Here is a 26,788-nt window from a genome sequence, read left to right as displayed (position 1 = left end):
TTTGCTGCCATGGTAGACAAGAGGACTTCCATTATTGGCTCTTTGTTTTTTAGATGTTGCATTTAGTAGTCTTGATGCAACATCAGGAGACGCTAATTGTATTGAATGCCATCAGATAGTTCTGGTGCTGGTGCATTGCTGTAGCTGTTAATTAAGTTCTTTTTTTTCCCTCTCACCAGACCCTAACTTACTTTGGATCAGGATCTCCATGGCACGTGAACTAGAAAGTAATCTGCAATAGAAGGTCTCTTTATTTTGAAGCGACAGTCTTGCTCAAAATGGTTGGAAAGCTCAAGCAGAACTTGCTGTTGGCGTGCCTGGTGATCAGTTCAGTGACAGTGTTCTACTTGGGCCAACACGCCATGGAGTGCCACCACCGCATAGAGGAGCGCAGCCAGCCGGCGCGGCTGGAGGGCCTGAGAAGCACAGTGAGAACTGCCTCTAATGGAAACACCAATAAAACCTTTGCTTACAACAAAGACATGCCTTTGATATTTATTGGAGGAGTACCTCGAAGTGGCACTACGTTAATGCGTGCCATGCTTGACGCTCATCCGGATATTCGATGTGGAGAGGAGACGAGGGTAATCCCACGAATTCTGGCAGTGAAGCAGATGTGGGCCAGGTCAAGCAAAGAGAAGATCCGGCTGGATGAAGCTGGAGTCACAGATGAGGTCCTGGACTCAGCCATGCAAGCGTTTTTATTGGAAATCATCGTGAAACATGGGGAGCCTGCGCCTTATTTGTGTAACAAAGACCCTTTTGCTCTAAAATCCTTAACTTATCTTGCTAGAATTTTCCCCAATGCCAAATTTCTTCTAATGGTACGGGATGGTCGTGCATCTGTACATTCCATGATATCTCGAAAAGTCACAATAGCTGGGTTTGACCTCAACAGCTACAGAGACTGTTTGACCAAGTGGAATCGTGCTATAGAAACTATGTATAACCAGTGTATGGAGGTTGGCTTTGAAAGATGTATGCTGGTACATTATGAACAGCTTGTATTGCATCCTGAAAGGTGGATGAGAACTCTCTTAAAGTTCCTCCGCATCCCGTGGAACCAAGCAGTGCTGCACCACGAAGAAATGATTGGAAAAGCCGGGGGTGTTTCTCTTTCCAAGTGAGTATGAGCGTTCCTCTCTTGTCTGTTACTGCTCTGAAAGATAAAATAAGGGCCTTTTGCATGTGAAAGACCAGTCATAACTCAGTTCTTTAGTAGCTAGTGACATCTGTGGTGCAGATTGTATGCCGAATAGGAATGACTGTCAATTGTTGCTTTGCAGTCTTGGGTGAACTCTGAGCAGTTGTCCCTCTAGCATATATGTGTGGACCCAGTGAACTAGCTCATACTTTAAGGTCAGTCTAACTTGAATTTGGACATCGAGCACCAGCCTTTCCCCCAGCAGAGCTTTGCTTTTCCCTTTGCCCCAAGATGAACTCAGGCCATTTTTGTCTAGACTGGCACTGTTAGTCCCAGTGAGATCACCCATGTGATTTCAGGAACTTAATTATTGTTGTCAATGCAGGAATGGCCTTTGAGGTGCATTTGCCAAGGACGTACTCTTCCAGGAAACTTGAGAAATTGTTCCAACAAAATAGAAAGCAGAATTGGCATGCGCTTCTGTTGGCGTGTGCTCCTCTGAGGACAAGCACTGAGTAAAATTAACCTCGTTGGAGGCAAATCTTAGTAGTCTGTCACACCATCTGTGTGTCTGACCTAACTGCTTTCAGGAACAGAAATCCAGCTGTGCTTATAAAACTTCAGTATTTCGAAGGGGGGTGTATGGGTTGTGTATGGTTTGCTTTGCATTTTTTTTTTTTGCATTTTTGGCTTTTTCTCTCTTCTTGCTGTTGCAGATCGATCCGACAGATCACATGTCACTTACGGTTCTAAAGTGTTGATTAAAGAGCCATTTTCTAGCAAGACATGCACAGTTAAACCCCCTGACTTCTGCTTTTTGCTGTTCATCACTGACCAAGTGCATTGGAGGAGCAGAGGCACCGTGCTCAGCAGCATGGGCTGGGATTTCAGCTAAAGCTAAAGTTTTGAGAGAGAAAAGTGGGAAGCCGGTTTCTTCTTTACTCAGGGAAATGTCTGCTCTTGTTGTGTGGGGTTTTTAATACATTGTAGGGGGTTATGATTGAAAGCAGTGATAAAATTGGATGCTGCTATCAAGAAGGCATCCCAGCCATATTGTGGTTTGTTTGTTTGTTGTTTTTTTTTGCAGTCTTATTTGTTAGCAGATGGAAGCCTTCAGATGGTGTTAACGCGGAGCAGCGTGCTGCTGTATGTCTCTGCAGGCTGTATCTGTGCCTGCACTCTTCTGCTATCTGTATTGTGTTACTGCTTCACAATGATGGCTGAAGGGGGAGCAGGCTGACTTTTACTGCCATAAATAGGTGTTGCCAAGTTCTGTTAAGTGTCCTGTAAAAATAGCCGTGCAGAAGGCCTTTTTCTAGTAAATTATTGCTGCTTTACAGCTCACAGATCAGGGTTTGTAAAAATTAATGGGCCTCTAGACTATAAAACTCAGTAGCCTTACGGAGTTCACACGGTTTCAAGTAGTATTTCTTGCTGGATCTGGTGGGATGGGATGTGAGGAGTTGAGAATATTTGTTCACGTCCCTAAAAGTTAGGAGAATGTAGTGCTGAAAGTAAAACGTGACTTTGGGAATGTTCCCAATTCAAACTTTGAAATTTCATACTTAGAATCATAGGATCATTGCATCATGAAGGTTGGAAAACACCACTGAGTGTCCAGTCCAACCATCAGCCCATCACCACCGTGCCCACTGAATGGAGCTGTAGAATTGTTAATAGAGAAGACCTGTGTGGTCATCTTGTCCAGTCATCAATTGGTCTCAAAGCATTCTTTTCTTTGGGACCCTCAGTTGAGTTTGTTGATGGAATTGGATGCTTTTGCTATTTCTTGCAAGGTGATACATGGAAATGATTTGTTATTTCAGGAGGTTTTGACAATAGGGGAAAGAAAGGACGTTAATGTTATGTCTGTGGTGTTTCTATCTAATCAAATACCCTTGAAATACATGGCGAGATTTGGTTTCTAGTTGCAGGAGACCTTTATAATTTGATAATGATTTTAGTGACTCAGTCTTTAGAGGGCTGTAGAACAGTGCCTATGAAGTTCTGTAACTTGCACGTCTGTTTCATGTCATTAAATGATGCTGATTGAAGTTGAGTAAGGGAAGCACGAGGTTCCCCAGTCTGGTTTCCTTGCAGCAGTTGTACCCCATTGACATCCCCATCTCCTCGCTGCCCTGGAGCTGCTTTGCAGAAGGATCCTTCCCACACAATTTACTGTGAGCTTCAAGGGCTGTGCCACGGCTTATCAGATCTTGACAGCTGAACAAAATACACCTCGCAGCGTTTTCCCTCTATCAGGTTGCATTTGGCACATTCTCAGCTGCAGCCAAATTCCTTATGGCCTCAGGTGCTGAGTTCCAGGCTCAGGTTCAATTCTGCGTTGTTCTCTTGCAGCATAGAGTTTCCTTTGAGGTTTATCTGGGTCTGCTCCATGCTGCAGTGTGTGAATATCACCTTCTTTCAGCTGAAGCAGCCAACTCCAGGCCTGGCTCCGCGCTCTGCCCATAGCTTTCTCCCACCTGCCTTCTCAAAGGGCAGCACTGAAGATGCCCTCAGAGATCATCTGAGGAAATTCAGAACAGAGCTATCTGTTACGTGCAACTTTCCCTTCTCACGGAGCCCTCTGCCATGTACTTCAAGCTGTTCTGTAACAGTGCGTTCAAATCAGATCACTCAAATTACATTACAGTTTCACTGGCAGGAGAAGCATTTCACAAGGACCAAGCAATCTGTATCTGAGTGTGACATTGCTTTAGTAGTGCTGGCCTCGTAGCACAGCAGGGAAAGGAAGAGCTGGGTTAAGCTGTTTCCCCATGTCCTGCAAGGTGTTGGATGGGGCAGAAAGGCCCCCCCGTGGGATGGCTGGAGGTGTTAGAACTGCTGCAGGGTTTTGGAAATTTGTCCAGTGCTTGTGGCCTTGGATTGCTTGCAGGCACTTCAAGAAAGGAATTGCAGTGCCTCAATAAGATCTTGCAGCGATGCTGTTACCCAGTACTGTGATATGCAATGTGTGTTGGAATGGAGCTCTGGGTCAGTGTGAGGTGCTTTATTAGCAGCTGTGCATGGCCTCAAACCACGTTAGTTCTCTTCCCTAGCTAAGCCAGCCACCAGGTGACCTGCACAACTCTTCAGGAAGTGAACAGTCTGAGTTTTCTCTTACTCCAAACTCAGCAGCTCTTATGCAATAGCCTTTCAATAGCAGTGTGAGGCACTGGACAGTTCGTACTTCAGAATCTGACTTCATGTCTTCCCCTGAGCTGCTTGATTCAAGGAGACTGTTGGCCGTTCTGTGTCTTTGCTCAGCAATCTCTGATTTCTGCCGACCCAGCCCTACTCTCACTGCTTTTCTTTTTTATTATTCCTCCCTCCTTCTTTTGCTTTTTACTTGAGGAATGCTGAAAGGTGTTAAGGATGTGCACCACGGAATGAGCAGTAGTGCAGAACCTGTTTGAAGTAATTGCCAGCGTGGCTGTTCTGCTGGAGGAATGTTATGGCTGGGCTGCGTGCTATAATGAGCATTGTTAATATAGCTCTGGCATTTGCCTGCTAACTGAAAACAGCTGTGGTGACCACTGATGCAAAGAGCTGTCAACTCTTTAATAGCATTTTTATTGGGCTTATTGTGAAAATAGCTGTCTAGGCAAAATTACTTCAGAATATATTTTTAGTGAATACCTTTTCTCCATTGTAATGGAGGACAGTGGTGGAAGTGGTTGGGGTTACCAGCTGCTCTCAAAACTCAGCCTGTTCCTGCAGTTGTGCATGGAACCTGACCAGGCAGTGTTTGCCACATGCATACACAATCAGATCTGCCAAGGCTTGCTGTGTTTTCTTGTTTTGTTTTGTTGTGATGTTTTTCTTCCTCCCTCCTGCCCCCCCCCCCCCCCCCCCCCCCCTTCCCTCCATTGTCCTCTGATGTTCTTTGGTCTGAAGGGTCTTCCCCAGTAACTGCTGTATTTCTTCCCATCTGAAGTGACAGGACAGTGAAGGATTTCAGCAGAGGACTGAATGTGCAGTGCTGTATTTCTGGGTGAGCTCCGAGGAGCAGCTCTGCAGTCGCCTGTCTGTCTGTCACCACTGGGAATTGCTTTGTGCTGAGCTTATTGTTACCAAGGATTGAAATGTCAGTGTGGGACAGCGTGCACATTTGAAATGTGCTTTTGCTTCAGGACAAGATATCCATATGTGTACTAATTTGGGACCGAGTTGCTGCATAGCACTTATGCTTTGGGGTTCCAGTGAGCTGTTGGCCAAACCCAGTCCTGCTTATCCCAGCATCGTCCTTACTTTGTGCAGAGGCTGTGGGTGCCCATCCGTGGAGGTGGCCCAGGCCGTGTGGGGGCAGTCAGCCCGAGCTGCAGTCAGAGCTCGATGATCTTTAAGGTCCCTTCCAACCAAAGCCGTTCTGTGCTGCTACTGAAGATGGCCAAACTCACAGCTTTGGTGAAGACATTTTGGGCTCGGCTTAGAAGGAGCCGCCTGACTTCAGGCTCCTCATCTCACAAACTGTTGGGAAGATTTAAGGAGTGTTTTTCTCAGAAGGTTTTCTCACATGCTGCTGTGTAACTGAAGAATTAGCTGCCGGAGTGTTAATTTGAATCTTTGTATTCTTTTGCTTTGTCTCATGCAGATGAGGTGGTGCTGTTATCCTTTGTACGCCGCTTTTAATTTTGTTTTCTGTGTGCTAGAGCTTCTTGAGATTAAATTCTTGTCAGGCACACCTCACAGCATTACTTGTAATGCAAATGTCAGTGTTCCTCTGGGCGTTCTGTATACGCAGATCTGATCTTAACCTGCCTTAAAGGAAAGATGAGCCTTGACATCCCGAATCCTTGTGTGCTCTGAGTTCAGAACAAAGTCTGAGAGCCTCAGATTGCTGTGTGTGCTCTGAGTGCTTTTGGCCCGTGAGAGGATTTGGCATCTTCTAATCTAAAAGAAGCAAGGAACGTGGGAAAGCAAAGCAGTGCCAGATTGCTTCCTTTAAAAAAATGAAACAAAAAAAAAGGTCCACACAACAATAAGTGGGGTGCAAGAATGAAAGATGGAACTTGGATGGCTGATTTAAATGAGCAACAAACTATTTTATGCATACAGTACGTGTGACACTTAGGATCATTCACTTGCTTCCTTTAAGAACTGTCTGACCATCGGTCAGTTAAAGTAATTGTACAAAATATGATGACAGCCTTTATTTCTGTCAGATCCACTGGTCTTTTCATGAAGCATCTTTCATTTGAGTGTCATGTGAAGATGGTGTGATATTCAGAAGTGCCTCTGGAAATGTTATGTGTGTCCCATTAAAGAAAATAAAGAGTTTAGTCACAATATGAGGGGAAGAATAAATGACACATGGGTTTTAATTTAGAATGCAACTTTCAAGAGCAATTAAGACAACGAAACAGCAAATGTGGGAGTAGTTCAGTGGGAAAACAGCTTTGTATGTAGGTGTGTGTGTGCTTCTCACTTGCTATTTCACAGTTCTCTCTGAAGGCCTAAGTCGGAAAGCATGTGTGGATGTTGTGTTGATCATTCTTGTTTTAGTCTTGTGTAGTTAAACTTCCCACCAGCCCCATGGAAACAGGAAATCTTGAGAAGGAAAGGGGGGGGGGGAAATCATTAAGGTCTTGCTGCCAGTGAAGAAGCAAGTGCAAAATATAACCTTTCCTTCTCCCCCTGCAGAGTTGAAAGATCTACTGACCAAGTCATCAAGCCAGTCAATGTGGAAGCGCTGTCCAAGTGGGTTGGGAAGATCCCTGCTGATGTTCTGCAGGACATGCCGGTGATCGCACCCATGCTAGCAAAACTGGGCTATGATCCGTATGCCAACCCACCAAACTATGGGAAGCCAGATCAGAAAGTTGTGGAAAACACCAGAAGGGTAAGGCATTTTTGTGTTTGATTTGTTGCCCAAATGGAGGTGAGCTCTGGAGTAAAAGATTCCTCCAGTCCATTTCCAATACCTTCTAATGCCCTCCTTGCTGTGAAGGGCAGAATTCCATAGGACTGGAAGTCCAGCTCTTGTTCATCTTCCATTTCATTCTTCCTTTCTCCCAGCCAACAGGTTTGTGTTGTGTTCTTTGCTGTGTGTAACTGAATCTCTTGAGAGCTGTCCGGATAGTCCTGGAAAAAAGCTAGCTGTCTTGCTCCATTACTGAACTTGATTCATGAGCTCAACTTGTTATATGTGAGGTTTGGGATATGCTCTTTCACAAAATTGTCCTCCAAATACGTGAGTGAATTTGCAAAGTCACCAATGGAAAATAGCCCAGGATGACCAGAATATCAAATGCTCCAATTCTTTGCTGTTCCTTTGTAGAACAAACAAAAGATGGTGGAAAGTCTGGTGCTGATTAACCTAAACACGAGGATTTTAGCCTGAATTTAATGTAGCTGGAATTTGAATAGTTCAGCTATACAACTGTTTACCCCTGGAGGTATCCATTGAAAAGCTCATTACCATTGTTTGGAATAAGAATAATTAACTTTTCAATTCTGTCCTTTGGAGAATGTATACTGTATTAAAAGAAGGTGACTTCTGCTGCTGCAGCAAAGTCAGCACTGGAAAAATTGAATTAAACAATATGAAAGGACTGTCTTTCACCAGTGTTCTGATATTTAAAAACTGGTCGGTGCACTTTACTGAGAAGAAAACAGTGTTTTGTGTAATCTTCAAACATTTTGCATCCTCTTTTTAGGAGCCCTCTCTGAAAAGCCCTTATAGAACAGTTAGCAGTGCATTAGATGATGGTAGGCTGACTATTTAATAGCTGTTAGCTCAGAATGGAACACACAATCTTCATGTGCCTATGAAGGCATACTGAAAAACAGTGACTTGGATGAAAATTTACACTGTAATTCAATAATACAAAGTTGATTATCTCTTATTGATACAATTTAAATATTTTTACACTGTCAAGCTTCCTGGCCATCAGGCATCTTGCACAGAAAACTGCCAAAATGCTGGCCCTCATGGAAATAACTAATATCCTGCTTGGTGATCAGTGGGATCTGACTCATCCCTGGGAAATGCTGTGTTTTGTTTTGTTTCCCCACAACTTTTTTATGTTTGGGGATGGGGAGCGTGTTTCCAAACAAGTTAAAGGTGTTTGGGAAAGGCTGGAAGGGAGCTGTGCTGTGTCCTCATGTGCCCATCACAGGTAGCTTAGGCTGCCCTGGGAACGTCCACTTCTTCTGCAATGTTATGCTTCTTTATTTCTTGACACTTCAGCTTAGAGAAGGAGTCAATATTTGTAAGTCACTTGATAATTTTCATCTTGCTGTCTTAAAACTTCTTCACCTGGGATAGCTTTTCAGTGCTTTTTAGTGCACGGGTTGCTGGAGGTGAAGCTGTCCGAATGAAATATTTCCAGCTCTTTTTCAGTCATAATAATACATATAAATCTTGCAAGCAACTGTTTATTGCCTAACTTTTCTGGAAGCAGCTCTGTTATATTTGTATTTTGTGGTCTTTGAGAATTTTAAGCCAAGTACAGAACTTGAACTTTATTCATTGAAAACAGATTTTAAAGAAGTTTAGACTCGTGAAGCTGAACAGTGCTGTGTTAGAATGGTAACCCTTAGTGTGACTGACCTGGGCTAACATGAGTTATCTGACTTCTGCTCCTCTCTGCTCATGTTGTTGTTTTGGAATCAGGTCAGTGTGGCGTGAGCTAGCACTTGGGATGGAAGAAGCTGCTTCATTCTGGCAAGCAGAGAGCAGGAGTATGGGGAAGGACTGGTGGTTTTGTTTTTGGAGATGGGGAAGGAGTTGTTCAGTTTTTTGGGGTATGTAATGCTGGCGTTAATTTGACTGTGGAAGTTGCAACAACAGGGTGGAAGCCCAGCACCACTGAAGTTACTGGCAGGGAGATTGTGGCTCCACCTAAACAGCGATGGAACAGCACTGGGTCATCCAGTTCGTTGCTATTCAGTGTGTTAAAGAAACAACTTTTCTCTCATTGTTAAAGAGAGCTCTTGCTCTGAGTCCCTTCCAACCCAAGCCATTCTATGATTCTACCATCATTTTAATACTGTACATACAAAAACATACAGATAAATGGGATGGAAAATACAACAACCAGCCTAGGATGCCAAACAAACTCGCAGACAGCTCGGAGTTCTGTGACTGTACTCCTAGGACAGCTCTAGGAGTTTGTTGTCCATTTGGAATCTTTTTAAATTGTCTTCTACAAAATTAAGCTGCAAGATGTCTTTGTTCTGTGATGCTGTGATTAAATGCTACATGCATTTCTGCATTTATGCTATGTCATACCAGCCGTGGTATAACTGAGCAAAATTTGTCACTCCTTGGAGAGGCTGCAGGTGAGATTAATGCTCAGTATTGAAAATGTCAGTAATTTCAGAGCTGCTGATGGTGGTGGCTGAACCAACAGTGTGAAGTTTGCCCAAAGCATGATAGGACTGTTACTGGGGAAAATGGAAGGGAATGGTTGGCATGATGCTGTTAATTTCCCCTAAGCTTTCCAAGCAGTTAAATCCTGTTGGTTTTAATTTTCCTCTTCTTCTGTCCCCCTTCTGGCGACTTACGTATGTGCAGGTTTAAGTATTTTTTCCCTTCAGTCTGGAAGTAAAATGATGATTCTCACCATCTAAAGGACAATGCTTGTCGAAGAATTTCTGTGTGCTTGCAGGTGATGCAGGAAGGTAATGCTTTCTGCTGAACTTGGGTTTTTCACTTTAATGTTACTGATCTGGACACAAAGGGCTGGGGTTGGTTTTCCAACAGCACAAAACCATGAAGACGTTACTGGTGTTTATACTCTACCGTGTTAGTTCTGGTTTGGTTTTAGGAAGTAAGAAGGCCTGAAGCAGCTCCATCTCTTTGCCTGATGGTCTCCAATGTGCAGTGTGCAGTGTGGTGTTATGGAATATGGTGTCTTTGTGAGTGTCTGTGCTTGTGGAGTACAAATCCAGCAGATTTCTCTGAGGTTCTCACAAACAAAGCCATTAACTTGTTAGCTTTTTGTCAGAGCTGACTGTACTGTCCTGTGTGACACTGCTTATCTCAGAGACGGAGCAGAGGGCAGAGGTGGAGCTCTGAGTACCACTGTGCTGTTGCTGGTCTGTTCATTTTGTGACAGTCATTGTCCATTCCTTATAGGTACAAAACACTTTTTTTTTTCTTCCATAGAGTTTACCAAATTCTACACCCTGAACATAAAGGAAACGAGCATCTTGTTGCTAAAATGAGTGTTCCTATGTAAATGAAGCAGAAAATGGAAACAAACTGCCTGAACTGGAAGCTCAGTCACTGTATGCTGAAATATTAGAGTAGAATCACCCCACATAGGCAGAGTCTGATCCGTCCTTATCAACATGAGTGTGTGTGGAAGCTTGAGCAGCAGTGTCACAGAACACACCAGAGGTGGGAGAGCAGCTTGTAGCTGCACAGCTCTGATGCTGCCCTGCAGAAGCTGGCGTGTTGTTGTGTTATGGTTGGCCAAGCGCTCTCCTTTCACATCTGCAATGGCTTACATCAGATTTTCTTTGGCACGCGCTTCCCTCTGAATGAGTTTGAGCACTAGGAATACATATTCCAGTCGTTTATTTCATGAGGCTGTGATGCTTGCCCTGCAGAGATGGAGGGACGGAAATGTACAGAACTGTGGAAGAAGTTATGGTTTTCATCATGGCTGTTTGAATATACGTTGCTTTTTCGCATCTGAAAGCTGTTATCTGTCTCTGTTTTATGTTCTGTTGATGGTATTTTCTGCAGTTAACATCTACAGGAAAACAGATTTCTATAAGCTCCTGTTTCGTGCCCATATTAAATTGTGAGGAAATGCCTCTTGCTGTTAAGTGTTGAAACGTCCAGGAGGAACACGATTTCAGGACTTTGATTCTGTCTTTAAAACCCCAGATGCAGTCTGTGATAAAGGGTGTGAAGCGAGTCTGTGCTGCTGCATAATTACTTGTGCTGTCAAATGTGTGTAGTTGTAGAGGTATGCAGTAATGAGGGGCTGCTCGAGTGGCCTGAGGAGAAGAAAGCCATCCATCTCCATTTATGCTGGTTGGCTTACAGTAAGCATAAAGGCAGTGGGCTTTTAGAGTATCGTCTGATATTTAAAATAAAAAATAGTGGTGTGTTTTTTTTTTGTTGTTGTTGGTTGTAGGACTACCAACAGAACATAATTCCTCAATATCATAGAATCACAGAATGGCCTGGGTTGAAAAGGGCCGCCATGCTCGGCTTGTTTCAACCCCCTGCTATGTGCAGGGTCACCAACCACCACACCAGGCTGCCCAGAGCTGCATCCAGGATGGGGCATTCTCTTTCTCTTTGCTTAATAGCACGTTTAGTGAGTATTGCTTCCAGCCTGGAGATTCCCAACTGCACAGCTGTTCTCTGGAGTTACGCTTCAAGTTTTGCTTTGTTTTTTTACCAGCTCCACAGCCGTGTGCTTACGAAGGCATAAAGCCATTAACAAGCAAGGTGCAAGATGAAGTCGGGCTGCAAACTGCCTCTTGGTGGACATGCAGTGGCCTGTCTGAAGTCTTTGTTGCTTTGTAGGTTGCTCTTCTCCTTCCATTCTCTTGGCTTTCCTTGTGTATTTCTGAGGGCATTCTTGGATAACTGAATTGCCTTTTTCTGATCTCTTTTTGAGAACGAAGATGCATTTAGTTCAGCTATAAGAACGTCTTGGGATTTTTCTTTTTAAGTAGGTTTGAATAATGCAAACAGTGAACTGCAGTCTGACTTGGACTTCAGATTATTCTCTCCTCCCCTTTGGAAATCCACTTGGGCTTGCAAAATAATTCCCTTAGAAATAGTAAACACAACTCTATTCTACTGAATTCTTGCTTGGAATGGAAACCATTGCAATATCCTGCTTCAGCCTCTGTGCTGCCACACTCCAAATAATGTGTTTTAGAGTTAGAAACTGGCCTGAAAAGAATTTTGAATCTGAAACCTCTTAATTTCTTTGGCTGCAAGTGGAGTCATTGTTCTGCGAATCTCGGGATTGCGGTTGATCCCTGGTTGTTCGTTCAGAAGGGACCACTCGCCATTTTTGGAACCACTTTAAACTAGTTTGTATGCAGTCTCAATCCTGACTAAACCAGAACTCTAGATAATATTGCTTTTGAATGAGAATTGCATACAGTTGTCTTAAGCCTAATCTAGCAGCAGCTTCTCAGGCTTGTTATGAGTATGATGTGCAATGGGGATATTTTCTGTCAGTACAATCAAATGCCTCTGAAACATCTTACTTTTCCAGGCTGTGATACTTGTGTCATTTTTCTTAACGCTGCTGTTGGGTTGATAACTTTGCCTATCTTCTACTGATGCTTAATAAGAGTAAAAGGGCGTTACAGTGGTAAGGCTTTTAGAGCAGAGAAAAAAAATACGTATTTTAGATATGTATTTATATTAGAATTAAATCATATTTGCAGGAGCGGAAAAGAGAAACAGTCCTCCAGAGTGAAAAATGTGGTTTTGGTCACTTCTCTTTTGAACAAACCACAATATAGCATCGTCATCAGTATTACTGTTGTTAAAAATGCTCAGCTGACAACTGCAGTGGATTCCAATAGACCTGGAGTGAAGGCTGTCTGCTTCCTCCAGCTCTGGAACAAAGCTGATCATGGATTGCATTTCCACTGAGCTTTGCCCAGGTCGTTCTGTAGCATTTTTATGTGGTGGCTTTGTTAATTTGTAATGTCCACTTCCAGAAGGTAGCATGAATCCTAATGTTCTGCTTAGAAGCCTAAGATATGAAATACCCTTCTTTATTTATAACCCTTTATTGTGTATCCAGGCTCCATAAGCCACATGCTGAATTCTTGACCGGTGTGGCTTTCATTAAGGTTACCATGGGAATGACTGTATCCCCAAACTGAATGTAAATGAAAGCTTTGCCCATCGCTGAGTCAGTCTTTCTATTTCCATGAGATATCAGAAGGAGCAGCGTTCTGTGTTGTACATGTATAGTAATTCCTGCCCTAATGTTGGGGCTGGCTGTTTGCATGTGTTTAGCCTAGTGATAAAGAGCAAGGAGAGCTTCCAGCTCCTCCATCCCTGCACATGAGTCATGCGTGAGGTTTAATGCTGCAGATGTGCTTTGGGGTGAGCAGCCCTACAGGCAGGAAACTCGAAGCTGACGCAGCAGCTGTGGGCAGCAGCAGGGCACTGACCAAATGGTCTTCAGGCTCTGGTTGTCTGTGCAGAGCAAGGCAAGGAAAGCGGATGTTGTTAATAAGCGTGCCTGGAGTTCCTGAGTTGTCTTGCTTTGAAGCAGCTTGCAAACCAGGCATCTCAACTCAGAGGGATGCGTTGGAGCAGCTCTGTTGCCGTGGTGTGGCTTTGTAGGATTTCTAAGTAGGTTTGTGGATTTTGGTTGTATGTGATTACAGCCACACAAAAACCGCTGATGTTGGGGTGTTCATTCTTTTTGGTTCAGCAAGAAGGCCAGTGGTAAAACTCTTCTATTCTACTTATTTTTGTCAAATCCGGAACCCTTTTTTTTTCTTTCTTTTTTTTTCTTCCCTTTGGAATGTGTTCCAGTTTGATCTCAGAAGCAAACAGCTTTGAAGAAGCGTCCTCAGGAGAGAAGACGATCCATCAGCAATTTATTTCCTAATTGGTCACATAGTGGGAGCAGTTGTTTGGTGTGGCTCTCGGTACGTCTGAGAATATTTACTGCTCACTGCTTCTCCAGAGCAGTGTTTCAGCAGTGATGTTATGCTCTAAAAGGTGGGGAATTGTGGTCATGACAGACTGTCATAAAGTAAGGCTGGTGGTGAGGTTGCAGCTGTAGGAACCCAGGAACATGGGAGTTGCTGGCTGGAACTTTCTAACAGACCTGGGTGTGTAAATGAAGGGATGGATGTGTGTGAAATGGGATAAAGGAGATGCTGAGTGTTGGCCATTACAGCTGAAGTCGTTATGAGCTTTCCCAGACTTTGTGGGAGTTGTGTTTGTCCGAGAGCAATAATTCTGTTTGTGTGAGTGACATTGGTCAAGTTTTGAAGCTATAAAACATAAGTGTTTAAGAACGGAAAGTTCGCAGGCAGTCTGATGTAGCATTGCTGACTATTGATAACCCAGAATAATCCTTTCTTTTTTTTTCTTTACCAATCTCAAAGTTTCAAGCATCAGTGAGTGCTGGCTTGGAATAGTAAATTGTTTTGTTCTTTATTCCCCCAGGTCTTTAAAGGTGAATTTCAGCTTCCTGACTTCCTTAAAGAAGCGCCACAGGTACAGTGCTCAGTTAATTTCCTTTCTGCGGGAACAGCAGCCAGCCACTGTGCAAACAGCCTTATAAACACTTCATACTTCTGATTTTCTGTTGGGTTTTGAAAGAAAGGCTGTGAACAGCTTTTCCATGGGGTTGCATCTCCCTTGCTCCCAGTCTTTTTTGAATGCACGTTTAACTCTCATGTTAGTAATACTGTGGAGCCTGCAGTCCTCAGCTGACTGAAGGCTGCCATGAAACTAGAGGCATTCTGTATATTTTCTTACGTAGACCAAGTTGCTACTTGTAGAGGAATATCACCTTTTGTTGCTGTGCACTGAAAGATTTAAAGCAAATACGGCACAGATAGCAGAAATAATGAGGCTTTAAAAGAAAGAAAATGTGCTGCTGTATCTGGCAAAACAAACCAAAATTATCATTTGTGCAAGCTGTTAATTGATACTAAATGTCCAAGTGCTGTTTAAAGTGCTCTGTGTTGTGCTTAGATAGGAAAAACAGGAAGTGGCTCGTCCCTGCTGTTGTCTCAGGGTGTGTTCAAGTAAAGCTAAGTAGAAAAATATTTGTTTTTCTGGTTTTTTTTCCCCCCCTTCCAACTTGTCCTGCATATCCAGGGGCATGGCTTTGCAAAACTGGGAGAGGAAGCCTTGTAGAGGCTCTCTGCCTCCAAATTTTCCAGCAGCTGTAGAGTGAGAGATGCCCTCACCTCTCATTAGCCTCAACAAAAGCCTTTAGAGTTACTGTGATCTTTGTGACCAAAGTAGGCACGTTATCTACAGTGCTTGTATTTCTTTATATTTTTGTATCCATCGGTGATGATGCAGACAGTACAGAAACTCATTGAGGATGTAAATGTAAGCAGCCTGTATTAACTCAAGTGATTGACAGTGGGTGCAAGCTTTCTTGAAACGTTGGGAAAAGACTCTTTGGAAATGACTTCTGTTGGTGTAAGGGTTCAGAAACACACAGAATGTGCCATGCACAGACAAGGCATTGTGACTTCTTCAGACCTTCCAAATGAAAATCAGCTTATTAAAAAGGAAAACTGGTTTCTTTTGTTCCAGCCAAAGAAGACAGTAGAAAGGAGGTCTCGTGGCAAGATAAAATGAACGTGGATCAGTGAAGTCGAATAGCTGTAGTGTCTGTCTCATGTTTTTGGAACATAGCTTTTTGCTGTGGACACCAAGGCTTTCTGATAAACCTGTGTGTGATCTCTGATACGGGCTTTGCACTCTTACTGGACGTTTGTGTGCTCTCACCCTCCAAACAGTCAGCGCTCGTGCTTTGCTGGTTGTGCTCAGCTAATAGAACAGCAGCATTAAGGATCTGGCACCACGCAGCTAAGTGTGCTGTTGCTCACAGCATTGTTCACTCTCAACTGCTGGCCAATTTGTCTGTGCAGCTTAGTGGCAAGAAAACTGTTTCAGTATGTGCTGCTTAAGAGTTGTTGTTAGCAAACTGTACTGAGGAAGTGTGCTGCAGTTATTTCATAATGCTTTCAAATGCAATTATTTTGTTTATTTCAAGATTGTCTGCAGCGTATCTGGCTGCAAACCTAGGGTGTGTCAGAACAAAAAGATGAAATATTGCTGATAAGGATTTCTGGCAAATGCAGGGATGAGCTATCTTGAAAGCTTAGCGTGCGGCGTAATGATGGTCTGCTGGCAAAACAAATTATCCTTCATCTGCCTGCAGCATCCATTAGATTACATTATATTTTCCAGTTACCCTGTGTTGTGTCAGAAGACACGGTCCAGTGTTTTTAGCAAGTGTCATCTTGCCATCCATAATAGGAAAGGTGCAAAATGGGAATCTCCTACAGATCAGGAGGTGAAGTTACACAGCGTGCTGTGACTGCAGTATTTACCTCATTCTCAGCAGATTGATCCAAAGTAAGATTCTTGCAAAAAGCAAAGCCAACCTTTTTGAAATGGAGGCTTCTTTAAAATATAGATGCTGAAACTGGAGGTGAAATTAATTCTGAAGAAATATTTTGCTTTAATATCACGCTAAAGATAAAATTAATGTGATGCGGCCAAACAGCTGAATGGCGCCCTGGTGCTGCTGCTGCTGCTGCCTTTTTCTCTAATGGAATATTGCTCATTTTATCTTAATTATTTACTTAACAGACTGAACCCATGGAATAGAAGATGCAATGGATATTTCTTGCACAGAAGGTAATAGAAATGCCTGTAGTCTTGTTCAGTTGCTGTTCTTGGTGTAGTTGATCTTTTTAAGCTTACTTCACTCAAGTTTCTGAGTAAGAGAAACATGAAAACAGAGCTGTTGGTTCTGAATCTGTAAAATGACATTGAGGTAAGTTGCAGTGGTGAGAGCTACAGAAGCACAGTTTGTGGTTTAAGAGTAACCGTGCAGTTCTGCATGGCCCATTGCAGTTTATAGCACTTGAACTGGTTGCATGCTTCTATATCCAAAAGCAGTATGCTGCTTGAATGTAGCCCGTGTAGATAGGAATATGTGGTTGCAGATAGAGCTTCTTCTGTAGCCCTAAATATAGCCAGTGTCATGCCAATCAGAAATAATGGATATAAATGTTTTACAAAGCTTAATTGCAGATGTTTATTTTGGAATTGATAGGGAAACCATAATGTTCTCATGCAGACAACGTTAAAATGACTACTTCACGTTGCCAATTACATCTTTCAAAAAGGTATTTAAAACAAATATTTCTAAAACCGTCTGATTTCTGAGAAACCAAATTAACTTCCCAGCAGTAATTAGCACTCGTACGTTGTGATGGAAGAGATGCTGTCAGTGCGTAGATGCAGCCCGCCTCCTTGAGTGCTTTGAATGCAAGTGGAAGTTCAGAGTTGTGCCTAAATAGGAAGAAGTCTGATAGCAGACTGAAAAGGCAGCTCCTAATGGATCGACTTTGTTTAACAGTAACTTCACACACTGAGATGATGGTGGTTGCTTGTAACTACGCACTATTGCCATAAATGTAATATGCTGTAAAGGATTAAAAACAATACTACATTGACCCCCCCAAAAAACCTGATTTTTTTTCTTTTTCTTTAGAAGAACACTGCTGCCTTCTCAATGGAAGTGATGTTACAAGGACTGTCCCACTGAGATCAATGAGGTGTACTGCTCATGGCCTGCTTTTCTCACGGTTCTCTCCCCATTACTTTCGTGCTCTCGTCTTTATGTTCAAGGTTTTGTTGTTGTGAGCGCATGCAAACCTGTTTAAAAACAAAATAATAATTCTAAAAAAGTCACTGTTAAATGTAGAACCGTATTACATGTAAACAACTACTTTTGAGGTCTTCAGAAACGCAGAACAACGCCTGTGTCTGCAATGGCTCTTCTGTTGTCTCAATCCCAAGCCTCCATCCTCAAGGGTCTTTTATTTTACTTTTTTCTCCCTTTAGCAGTTTGGTTTTCAGTGTATGAACCTTTCAGAGGAGTGGTCTGTGCTTGTCCTAAACGGTTTTTTTTTTGGTGGAACAGTTTTGTTTTATCGACGTGTGGAAATGGTTTAAATATCTTTTATTTAAAAAAAAAAAAAAGGAAAAAAAAAAAAAGAAAAAGATAAATGACATGTATAATTACAATTCAATGACCTTTTGTATTTTATTTTTCAAAATAAATGCTTTAAATGTGACTTTTTTTGGCCTCGGAGTTGGGGTTGAAATGATTCACGTGTTGATGGCTGAGATGGAAGGTGTCACCTTTGACCAATCTGAGCAGTCGCAGGCATGGGCTGATGGTTGGACTGGGTGATTTCAGTGGTCTTTCCAACCTTAGTGATTCTATGAGTGATCCTTTGATTCTGTCTCACGTCTCGGCTGTGGATCTTGTCGAGGTTTGATGTTGGATGAGTTTTCTTTGCTTTAGGAGCTGAGCGATGGGACGAAATGAACGTGGGTGCCCACTGAGAGGTGTATGGGCTGTAAGGTGACGTTTGTTTCCCACAGGGGTAGGCAGGGAGGTTTGAGCCTATCGAATTTGTTCACCCAGAGCAGTTGTGTTGGGACAGGCGGTGATGGTGGGGAAATGGCTTCTAAAGGACATTCCTTCCAGCCCATAGCAGTGCAGTCAGATGGATACCCCAAAGCTCTGAGCACCCGTCAGCCACTCAGGGACATCACTATTGAGGTAAGTAGCGATGGTTTGGTTTGGGGATTTGTTTTGGTTGTATTTTCTGACCTGGCACTCAGCCCAGCGAAGGTACCTCAGGGTTGTACACTGAGTTTCTCTTTACCCAAATTCTGCTTCTTAACGATGTGAAAGAGCTTTATTTTCCTTCATCTCCGTTAGCTACTGCACTTCCTCTTGCATGTGATAAACCAGAGGCAGGCGCACGCTTTTAGGTGCCTGCGGGGAAGGGATTCCCCTGCTACCCAACCGGACACCAAATCCTCCTTAGAACTGAAGAGATGCAAAAGTGAGGCGGGAGCGCCCCCTGGTGCCCGCACACCGCAGTGCCGCCGCTCTCCGCGCGGTGAGGCCCGCCCCGCTTCCCGCCCTTTTCTCCGCGCGGCCGCAGGTGTTTCCCCGCAGTTCCTCAGCGCGGCCGCCAGATGGCAGTGTGGGAAATGGCGGTCTGAGGGGAGGGCGCCGCCCTCGCCTGTCACGCCGCCAGAACCCAGCTGTGCTGAACCCCACTGATGCTTAACAGGACCTGGTAAGGTGCTAAGCCACAGCTGGCGTTTAGCTGCCTAGTTAATACTTAATTAATCGAGCACCCGGCTTGCCTAGGCAGCCTTTATCTCCAGTCAGGCCTCCCCCTGCCCCACGTTGGTGTGAGATTTCTGCTGGCAGGGAGCCTTCCCCTCACACACCGTATGTCTTGCTCTTACGCATCTCTCCGTGGCCTAATGCAGAAGCTGTGGTGTGCTCCCATCTCAATCTGTGCCACTTCTCACTAATAATCAGTTACACTAACTGTGTGGAGTTTTACAGTCTGATTCACAGCGAGTTCAGGGATCCCCGCCCTGTATCAGAGCGTCTGTTTGGTCTTTGTACACAGATTTATTAGGATTGCTGTATCTGGACGCCTTGTCTGTTCTGCTTTGCTCACGCAAGCAAACCTTCATATCTGAGTGCTGCAGACAGAACACAGGGCCAAATACAGCTCCCATGGGTTGGCTTTATTAGCACCCGTGTGGGTTGGCAGATCCCTGTGTTGGGTTCATAGATCTCTGCTCTGACGGCATTTGGTTGTGCCATGGTTGGGTCACTTTTCTATAGGGATGCAACTTTTCCAGCAGTGTAACCTCAGAAAGTGTTTAGGAGAAAGTTGCTGCAGCCAATATAGAAAAGCTGAGGGTACAGCAGTGCCTTGAGAGGCTTTTTTTGTTTTTAATCTTATTCTCAGCACGCATTCCTCATGCAGCTCTGGGGCTGCTGCCATTGCCCAGGGAATGAAGCACGACCTGCAGGTCCAGTTCAGTAACCTTTGTGTGTGTGTTTGAGGCAGCATCTGAGCAGTCAGAAAAGCTCGGGGAAGCAGACCAGGCCATTCCAATGACAAGGCGCTCGTAAAGCAGGAGGAGGAATCTCTGGTAGAGTTGGATGGTGCTGACATGGCTCAAATAAATATTTGATTTAGAAATCATTTTGTTGAGCGATGATGCATTCTCCTTAATTATCTGTTGAGTCGGCCCTGGACACCCTTGAGCATGGATGCGTTTACTTAGTTACAGGGTTTGTTTATTTATTGCGATGGTTAGTAGAGATGTGCTGTTGTGGCTGGTTACCCACTGCTAGTGCCATATTCGTCTTAAAACCCTGCACTAAGTATGGGCTGAGGTCTTCTGATGTGAACCTCGCTATGGAGGAGGTTGTGCAGCAGTTCCAAAGATTATCATGTGTACTCATTAACTTACACAGACATTTTCTTTTCCTAAGCCTTGCTGTCTTGCTAAGGGAGGATCATGGTGTCTGTATTCGCAGTTAGCCACACACAACGGTTAATCGTAGCCATAAATATTTCATGTCGCTACTTCTTGTTGCTGGGGATTACAAGCAGTCGTTATGAAACATTTATGTAGTCGAAAAGCAGCGCCCAGGTAGCAGATGCTCCTCCTCCTTTAATAATTTACAGCGATCGGAGGGAGGCGGGGAGCGGGACGGGACCCCCAGCGGTGTCAGCGCGTCCGGGCGCTGCGATGCACGGCAGCCTTTTACGTAACGCGGGGCCGCCGCTCCGCACCTGGAGCCCGGGGCGCGCCGCCGCCAGCAGGAGGCGGGAGCGGCGCGGGAGCGCGCTCTGCCGCGGGCCTATCGCTGCCGGCGGGCGGACCGCCCTCATCCCGCTAGCCAATGGCAGCGCGCGGCAGTCCGCTGCGCGGCCAATGGGCGTCGGGCTCGTACCCCGCGGCTGGTGGGGCCGTGCTGGCGGAGGAGCCCCGCTGGCCGCGGCCCAGCCCCGCCCGCCGGTGCCGGCGCTGCCCGTGGGCCGGTCCCCGTGCAGCCGCCAGCGCGCGCCCCGCCCGCCACGTGACCCTCCGCAACCGCGTGGGGTGGGAGGGCGCCCGCCTGACCGGGGTCTCGCTTCCCGTGAGCAGTGCCGCGGCTGCTGCTGGGCAGAGCCAGAGGGATGGTGGTAGTCACAGGGCAGAGCAAAGGGAGCGGAGACCCGGATGAGGCCATGTCGAGCTCGGATGCAGAGGATGACTTCCAAGAGCCAGCCACTCCCACGGCCACCCAGGCGGGCCAGGCGCTGCCGCTGCTGCCCCAGCAGGTAAGGGCTGCTCGCTGCCCAGCCCCGGGCGTCGCGGCTCCCGCTGCTCAGCGCCACGAACCCGCGTCTCTCCCGGGCTGTCAGCGCAGGTTCAGCTCGAATTGGAGCAAAGCCCTTTAATTACAGCGATTGCTCCCCTTTTCCATTCCTGCTTGAGCTTGACAAATACAAGTAAGTCTTTATTCTGACAGCGAGGCTGCTAATAGTGTGATGCAATGTGATGCTAAGATTTTGGGGCCTGCTGTCAGCTTCATTTAAGTGCAGAATCACTGATTTGCCAGTGTGCTGTAAGGGAACCAATGGAGCAGCAGCCAAGTGCAGGTGCCAGGGTTGGCCTGGGACTATGTATCTCCTCCCCTTTTTATTCATGCATGGGAAAGGAGGAGTTGTTTTTGTTTTGTTTTGTTTCTGATTTATTTTCTTCCTCAGTAAGAGCCAAAAGGAGGCATTCACACTTTTAACAGATATCTGGTATTAAAGCTGTAGTGACCAGTGCTGTTCCAGATTTCCGTCTAAAATTCACCCAGACAGCATCCGGGGTACATAAGGTGTTAACCCATGAAGCTCATTGCTTTGTGGCAGCAGGGCAGAGGCATTTGTCAGACCAAGTTTTGTCACGGTGGCACAGATTGTATGCTGGGTCTTCTGCAAATCCCCACCCGCTTGGCCTGCACGTAACTACAGAGCACTGGGGGCTCATTTCTGACAGTGTGATCGCTTTTCCAGTTCCCAGAAGTCGTCCCACTGAATGTAGGAGGCATGTATTTCACTACAAGGCTGTCAACGCTGAGGCGTTACGAGGACACGATGTTGGCGGCGATGTTCAGCGGAAGGCATTACATCCCCACGGATGCCGAAGGCAGATACTTCATTGACAGAGATGGAACTTACTTTGGGTACGTGCAGTGTCCTCAGTATGCTTCCAGAGTGGTGACTGAGGGAAAGGAAAACTAAGTTTTCCGCTTGTTTCTTCTAGTTGAATGATGTCTGTGGAGTAGGTTTTAGGAAAACGGGGTTGGTGTGCATCCACGCCTTGAAAACATCTCAGAGAAAAAATGAATTGCAGCATGTCACCACTGGAAATGATTTATTTTCTTCTTAAGGGCTTAAGCTTTACAGTGGAGAAGGAAAAGCAGCTGATGATGTTCTAGAGGACAAATTCACGTCATCTGCTTTGGAACATCTGCTTTCAGAGTATCAAGCTGTTTTGCTGCTTTAAAAAACGACGTATTTGGCACTCGACTGGTTTATACCCATCTACTCCATTAAAATTACAGTGATTAAAGAAATATTTTAGTTCCCCAAAAATTCCTGTTTTAATGAAGATCTTTTTTCATGTTAATCACATTTTTCATTATCTATTTCCCCTGAATTGAATATGCAAGGGGAGGTATGATTAGGCTTTAACTAATGCATTTCTGACAATAAAAGTGGACCTGTAATGCAGTTTCTGTGCCTCTGATGGGCTGTAGTTTTATAAGAAAAAATTACCAAGGTACATCTGCTGTCTGGTAAGGGAATAACTTACCTCTGGAGCTCTTCAGAAATATGTTAGATTAAAGCACAACTGGGGGAAGGGGGCAAACAGCACTTTAAAAAGTATTTCTTTGAATAATTTTTGCTGACAGTGCCATATACTTTCACTTTCAGGATTCATTTTGAACTTTGTAGCCTGTGTGTAGCTTGTTTTATTTTTAATAAAAATAACCTGATGTTTCAACTCTGTCTGAAGTGATGTGAGATCACTAGAAAAGACAGACATCATTTCTTGCAGTGTTCATAGGTTGGGGTCACAAAGCAGGTCTTGCAATTTAACTTAAGTTACTTGTTTGTCCTTGACATCTCCCTAGTCCTCTGCTGAATGGTTGCTTTATTTTCAAGGCATGTTTGAACTGCACCTTAATGTGGGTCAGAAATAGATTTAGCCACTGTGAAAATATAACAATTTTACGTTTGGCAATTTAGAAATTCCTGCCATCTTGTTGGAGAACCAATTTGCTTGTGATGTTACAGATCTGAAGTCAGATTGTAGTGGGAACAGAGAGCCAAGTTAGCACTTGTTACGTGAAGGTTGCAGTAATGCTTGTTTTACTTGATATGGTCAGCAGTACTTGATTAATGCTTATCAGGTGATTTATTTTCCACTTTAAAACTCCAGGGGTTTAGCAATGTCTCAGAATCACAAGGAAAAATTCTTTTTTTCTCTCTTTTTTTTTCTTTCTTATTGTATGAATGGATATGGCCCTGATCCTGTGAAAGGAGCACCTCCTTTGCAAATGCTCCATCCATTCACGTGGAGCCTCGGTTCTGAGTGGGATAAAATGTCCACATGTCTGATTCGCCAGGAGAATCAAAGAAGTTTTTGTCCCAGATTGAAATGTGGAATACAGTGACTGTGATCTCTTTCCCACAGAATGGCCTTTTCTATTTTAAGGGGTTTCTCCCTCAACTATTTGTTAAAAACATTGGCTGGAAGTGTAACTCGTGCTTCTTTCAGTTACTGAAGATTAAGGATTTCTGTCCCAGTAGAGTAAACAATGGATACACGGTGTTTCCTTTCCCACACACAACAGTTTTGCTGGAAACTTGTTAATTCTCAGTGTTTTGGTCCTTCTTTCAGAGACATCCTTAACTTCCTGCGGTCTGGTGACCTGCCGCCCAGAGAGCGAGTGAGGGCAGTGTACAAGGAAGCTCAGTATTATTCCATAGGACCATTGCTAGACCACCTGGAGGATGTCCAGCCTCTGAAGGGAGAGAAAGTGAGGCAAGCTTTCCTGGGCCTAATGCCGTACTACAAAGGTAAATAAACAAAGCACTGTGACTGTTGTTTCTGCCATGATTCAGGTAGTTGAGTGGTGCTTTTAGGCCTTCTTTCAGACTAATTCCATCTATGTCATAAGCTTCTTACGTATATTCTGTGCTGCTTAGACCTCTGAGGCTTTCACATGAGGTTTGTTCCTGCTGCATCTGAGGTTGTGAATTTTTTATGCTGTGTTCAAAGGGAGCCAGATCTAGGCCACAACATGCAAGGCTTAGCACTGAGCAGGAGCATCTCTGTTCCTCCCTATTTGCTCCATTAGAGCCTGCAGTGGAATCGGTTCAGGCACATGGTGAGGACACCAAGCTCACAAGACAACAGAGACTGATTTAATTAACATAGAATGTATCTAGTGCATCCATCTTTGTGTTACTGCTAATACTACATCAAGAATAACATGTAAACACTGATACAATACATTTCATGTGGAAAAAGAACAGATTTAATGTCTTTCACTAGGTGTTTCATTGTTACTTTCAACTTCTGTTTCTTAGATCATTTGGAGCGGATAATTGAAATAGCAAAGCTTAGAGCTGTGCAAAGAAAAGCAAGATTTGCGAAACTGAAAGTCTGTGTCTTCAAAGAGGAGATGCCCATCACTCCCTATGAATGCCCACATTTCAATTCTTTACGTTTCGAAAGAAGTGAAAGTGAGGCAAAGCTGTTTGAGCATCACTGTGAAGTGGATGTATCTTTTGGACCTTGGGAGGCCGTGGCTGATGTGTATGACCTTCTGCACTGTATTGTGACAGACCTGTCTGATAGAGGGATAACTGTGGATCATCAGTGTATTGGTGTGTGTGATAAACACCTGATAAATCACTATTACTGCAAGCGTCCTATCTATGAGTTCAAGATCACTTGGTGGTGAGTTGTTTTGTCCAGAATGGTGCAGGAGATGAAAGGACTTCTAGATGACAATTGCTTTTAATATTTTTGCAACATGTCTCTGGAAATGCGTTGCTGCTAACATATATTGGAATCAGCCTGCTGAAATGTTGGCTAGTGCTTAGCTGTTCAGCGAAGAGGGACCTGTCACAGAGGTTGAAAAACCTCTGCAATATTAAAAAACCAACCAAACAGCCTGAAACAAGACTGTTGGCTCAGGTACCTTAATGAGGCACAAAACAAAATCACCTCGTGGAAATTACGGAGAGGAGTGTCTGACATTTATTTTTTAATGTGCCACCTACTGTGTGGCTGCAGTCCCATTGTCTGCAAAGTGGGTGTGATGGATCTCAGCCTCAGGTGCTAGTAAGTAATGCTGATAGAACGTGGTTCCATTTTACACACTTCGGAGTGTTCCAGTCACTATGCAGGCCTGGCACTTTATGGATTGAGTAACACCCTGCACAGAGATCCTGCAAGTGTAATTTTGGTGTAATAGACAACTAAAAAAAAATAGAGGAGTATTGTTGTGAAGATTAAGCTATATGCATATTTTAAAAATTAAGAATCTGCATTGTGAAGTGTAATATTTAGTTGTTTCTGTTGTTGTCAAAAGGAACAGCAGGTTTGGAGAATATTCCTCATTGCTTTGTGGAATAATTACCATTCATGAAAGATTTGTGCCTGTTTTTAGCCTTAGAAATTCTAACTGTTTACAGCATCTACAAAAAGAATCTATAGAATCAGGTCATTTGCAGAGGCTTTTGGTGAACGAGTAACTCCATCTGTACGTTCCTATTAGCAGAAGTATTAGGAATATTTAATGTGTATTATTTTATTACTGATTCTTTTTACAGTCTGTGCTATTAAACTTTGTTCCAGAGCTAGTCAAATGATGAGGCAAGTGCTTCCTTCTCCTCACCTCTTCAGTTAAATCTAACTTCCAGCATTCCTGCTGGCACTTCTCTGTGTGATATCAGCACCTTTGTTTCTTCCTTCGTATTCTAATATCTCTCCAATTGCCCACCAGTGTATCTGGGAAGTGCATTTATTTCCATGCTGAAGGAGGCAGCTGTTGCAGAGCCGTGTTCTTTCCAGAAGGTAATTTTTGCACTTCTGACGTTGGCAACCATCTGCTGAAGCTCCATTTCTGTGTGTCCAAAGCTGAAGGGTAGATGGAGCGATCTGAGGGTGCTGCTGTTGTGAGCTTCAGAAAATGCAACTACTGTTCAAAAAGACCCCACCTGAGGGAGGCTGGAAAGTACATGTCTGCATAGTGCATTCCTTTGGACTCCTGAATCCAAGATTCTTGCTTAATTAAACTTCTGACCAAAATACTTTACAGACCTATTAATTATGATAGAAAAAAACATCGCTTACCTGAGATAATTCTTAGAATATAAAAACTTGACATAAAATTGTCTCATAAAAATATTTTCAGAAGGCTGATTTTGCACTGAGTAATGGTCACACTTCCCTGTGTTTAATTTAGGAATTTTTATTGAATTGTCTCTCAGAGGCGGGGACATAAAGTTCTTAAGAGCTCTTTGCAAGTGCTTATTTGGAGTTCATTGCTGTCAGGTGCTGAGTTTCAGGTCCAGAGTTGAAATTGCAAAGCACAGTGGTGCTGGGAGGAGGGAGATGAGTGTCACTTAGGTGTATTTGAATCTTTCAATCCAAATTTCTTTGGATTTAATTGTTACTTAAGTACTGATTGTGTTACAAGTCGCTGTGCCTCTATTTGACTACCTACAATTACAAGTCAAACAAACTTTCCCTAAACTGAGAGGAAGCTTGCATGATATCTGCTCTACTCTGCTGCCTTCTCTCCCCAGGAATCTTAAATTACAACCACGGTTTGGAGTAAAATGATGTAAAACCTTAAAGCTGAAGCTTAGAAGTTTACTGGCAGCCAAAAGTTTCTGAGTTTATTCAGGGGCTGCAATGAGAATCCCGGCTGTACTGGAATATTCTCTTGTTATTTTTCTGCCACTTCCCATATCACACAGGACATAACTCTGGTTTGAATTACAGCACCACTTATTGACATGAAG

The 26,788-nt window shown here is 44.0% G+C and overlaps 2 protein-coding genes across 6 annotated transcripts in view; both read left to right on the top strand.

Annotated features, from left to right (window-relative positions):
* The window catches only part of TPST1 (tyrosylprotein sulfotransferase 1), a 29,978-nt gene extending 12,034 nt beyond the window's left edge, over positions 1 to 17,944 (top strand). For 4 of the 5 annotated variants that reach the window (XM_048966588.1, XM_048966585.1, XM_048966586.1 and 1 more), the window contains exons 2-7: positions 180 to 1,123; positions 6,788 to 6,986; positions 14,274 to 14,324; positions 15,384 to 15,459; positions 16,449 to 16,496; positions 17,359 to 17,944. In XM_048966588.1, coding sequence (XP_048822545.1) covers positions 279 to 1,123; positions 6,788 to 6,986; positions 14,274 to 14,324; positions 15,384 to 15,428 — 1,140 coding nt within the window. In that variant the 5' untranslated portion in view covers positions 180 to 278 and the 3' untranslated portion in view covers positions 15,429 to 15,459; positions 16,449 to 16,496; positions 17,359 to 17,944. The remainder of the gene's footprint in view (positions 1 to 179; positions 1,124 to 6,787; positions 6,987 to 14,273; positions 14,325 to 15,383; positions 15,460 to 16,448; positions 16,497 to 17,358) is intronic. The other variant, XM_048966589.1, reaches the window with a different exon arrangement.
* A 2,779-nt stretch (positions 17,945 to 20,723) lies between these two features.
* KCTD7 (potassium channel tetramerization domain containing 7) lies at positions 20,724 to 26,087 on the top strand. Its single transcript, XM_048966596.1, has 4 exons — positions 20,724 to 21,028; positions 21,755 to 21,924; positions 23,649 to 23,827; positions 24,341 to 26,087. Exons 1-4 carry the CDS (start codon positions 20,885 to 20,887, stop codon positions 24,715 to 24,717), a joined length of 870 nt encoding a protein of 289 aa, XP_048822553.1. The 5' UTR covers positions 20,724 to 20,884; the 3' UTR covers positions 24,718 to 26,087.
* The last annotated feature ends 701 nt before the right edge of the window (positions 26,088 to 26,788 follow it).

Source organism: Lagopus muta, chromosome 20 (assembly GCF_023343835.1).
Source record: "Lagopus muta isolate bLagMut1 chromosome 20, bLagMut1 primary, whole genome shotgun sequence".
Taxonomy (NCBI): Eukaryota; Metazoa; Chordata; class Aves; order Galliformes; family Phasianidae; genus Lagopus; species Lagopus muta.
Note: the sequence above shows the minus strand (reverse complement) of the source record. Positions and strands in the feature narration are given on the sequence as shown.

What these genes read in the sequence shown, in the direction of transcription:
- KCTD7 (XM_048966596.1), top strand. Translation starts at nt 20,885, where the DNA reads ATGGTGGTAGTCACAGGGCAGAGCAAAGGGAGCGGAGACCCGGATGAG. An exon ending in TGCCGCTGCTGCCCCAGCAG is followed by an intron (nt 21,029 to 21,754) that starts GTAAGGGCTGCT and finishes TCGCTTTTCCAG; the next exon opens with TTCCCAGAAGTCGTCCCACT. An exon ending in CCTAATGCCGTACTACAAAG is followed by an intron (nt 23,828 to 24,340) that starts GTAAATAAACAA and finishes TCTGTTTCTTAG; the next exon opens with ATCATTTGGAGCGGATAATT.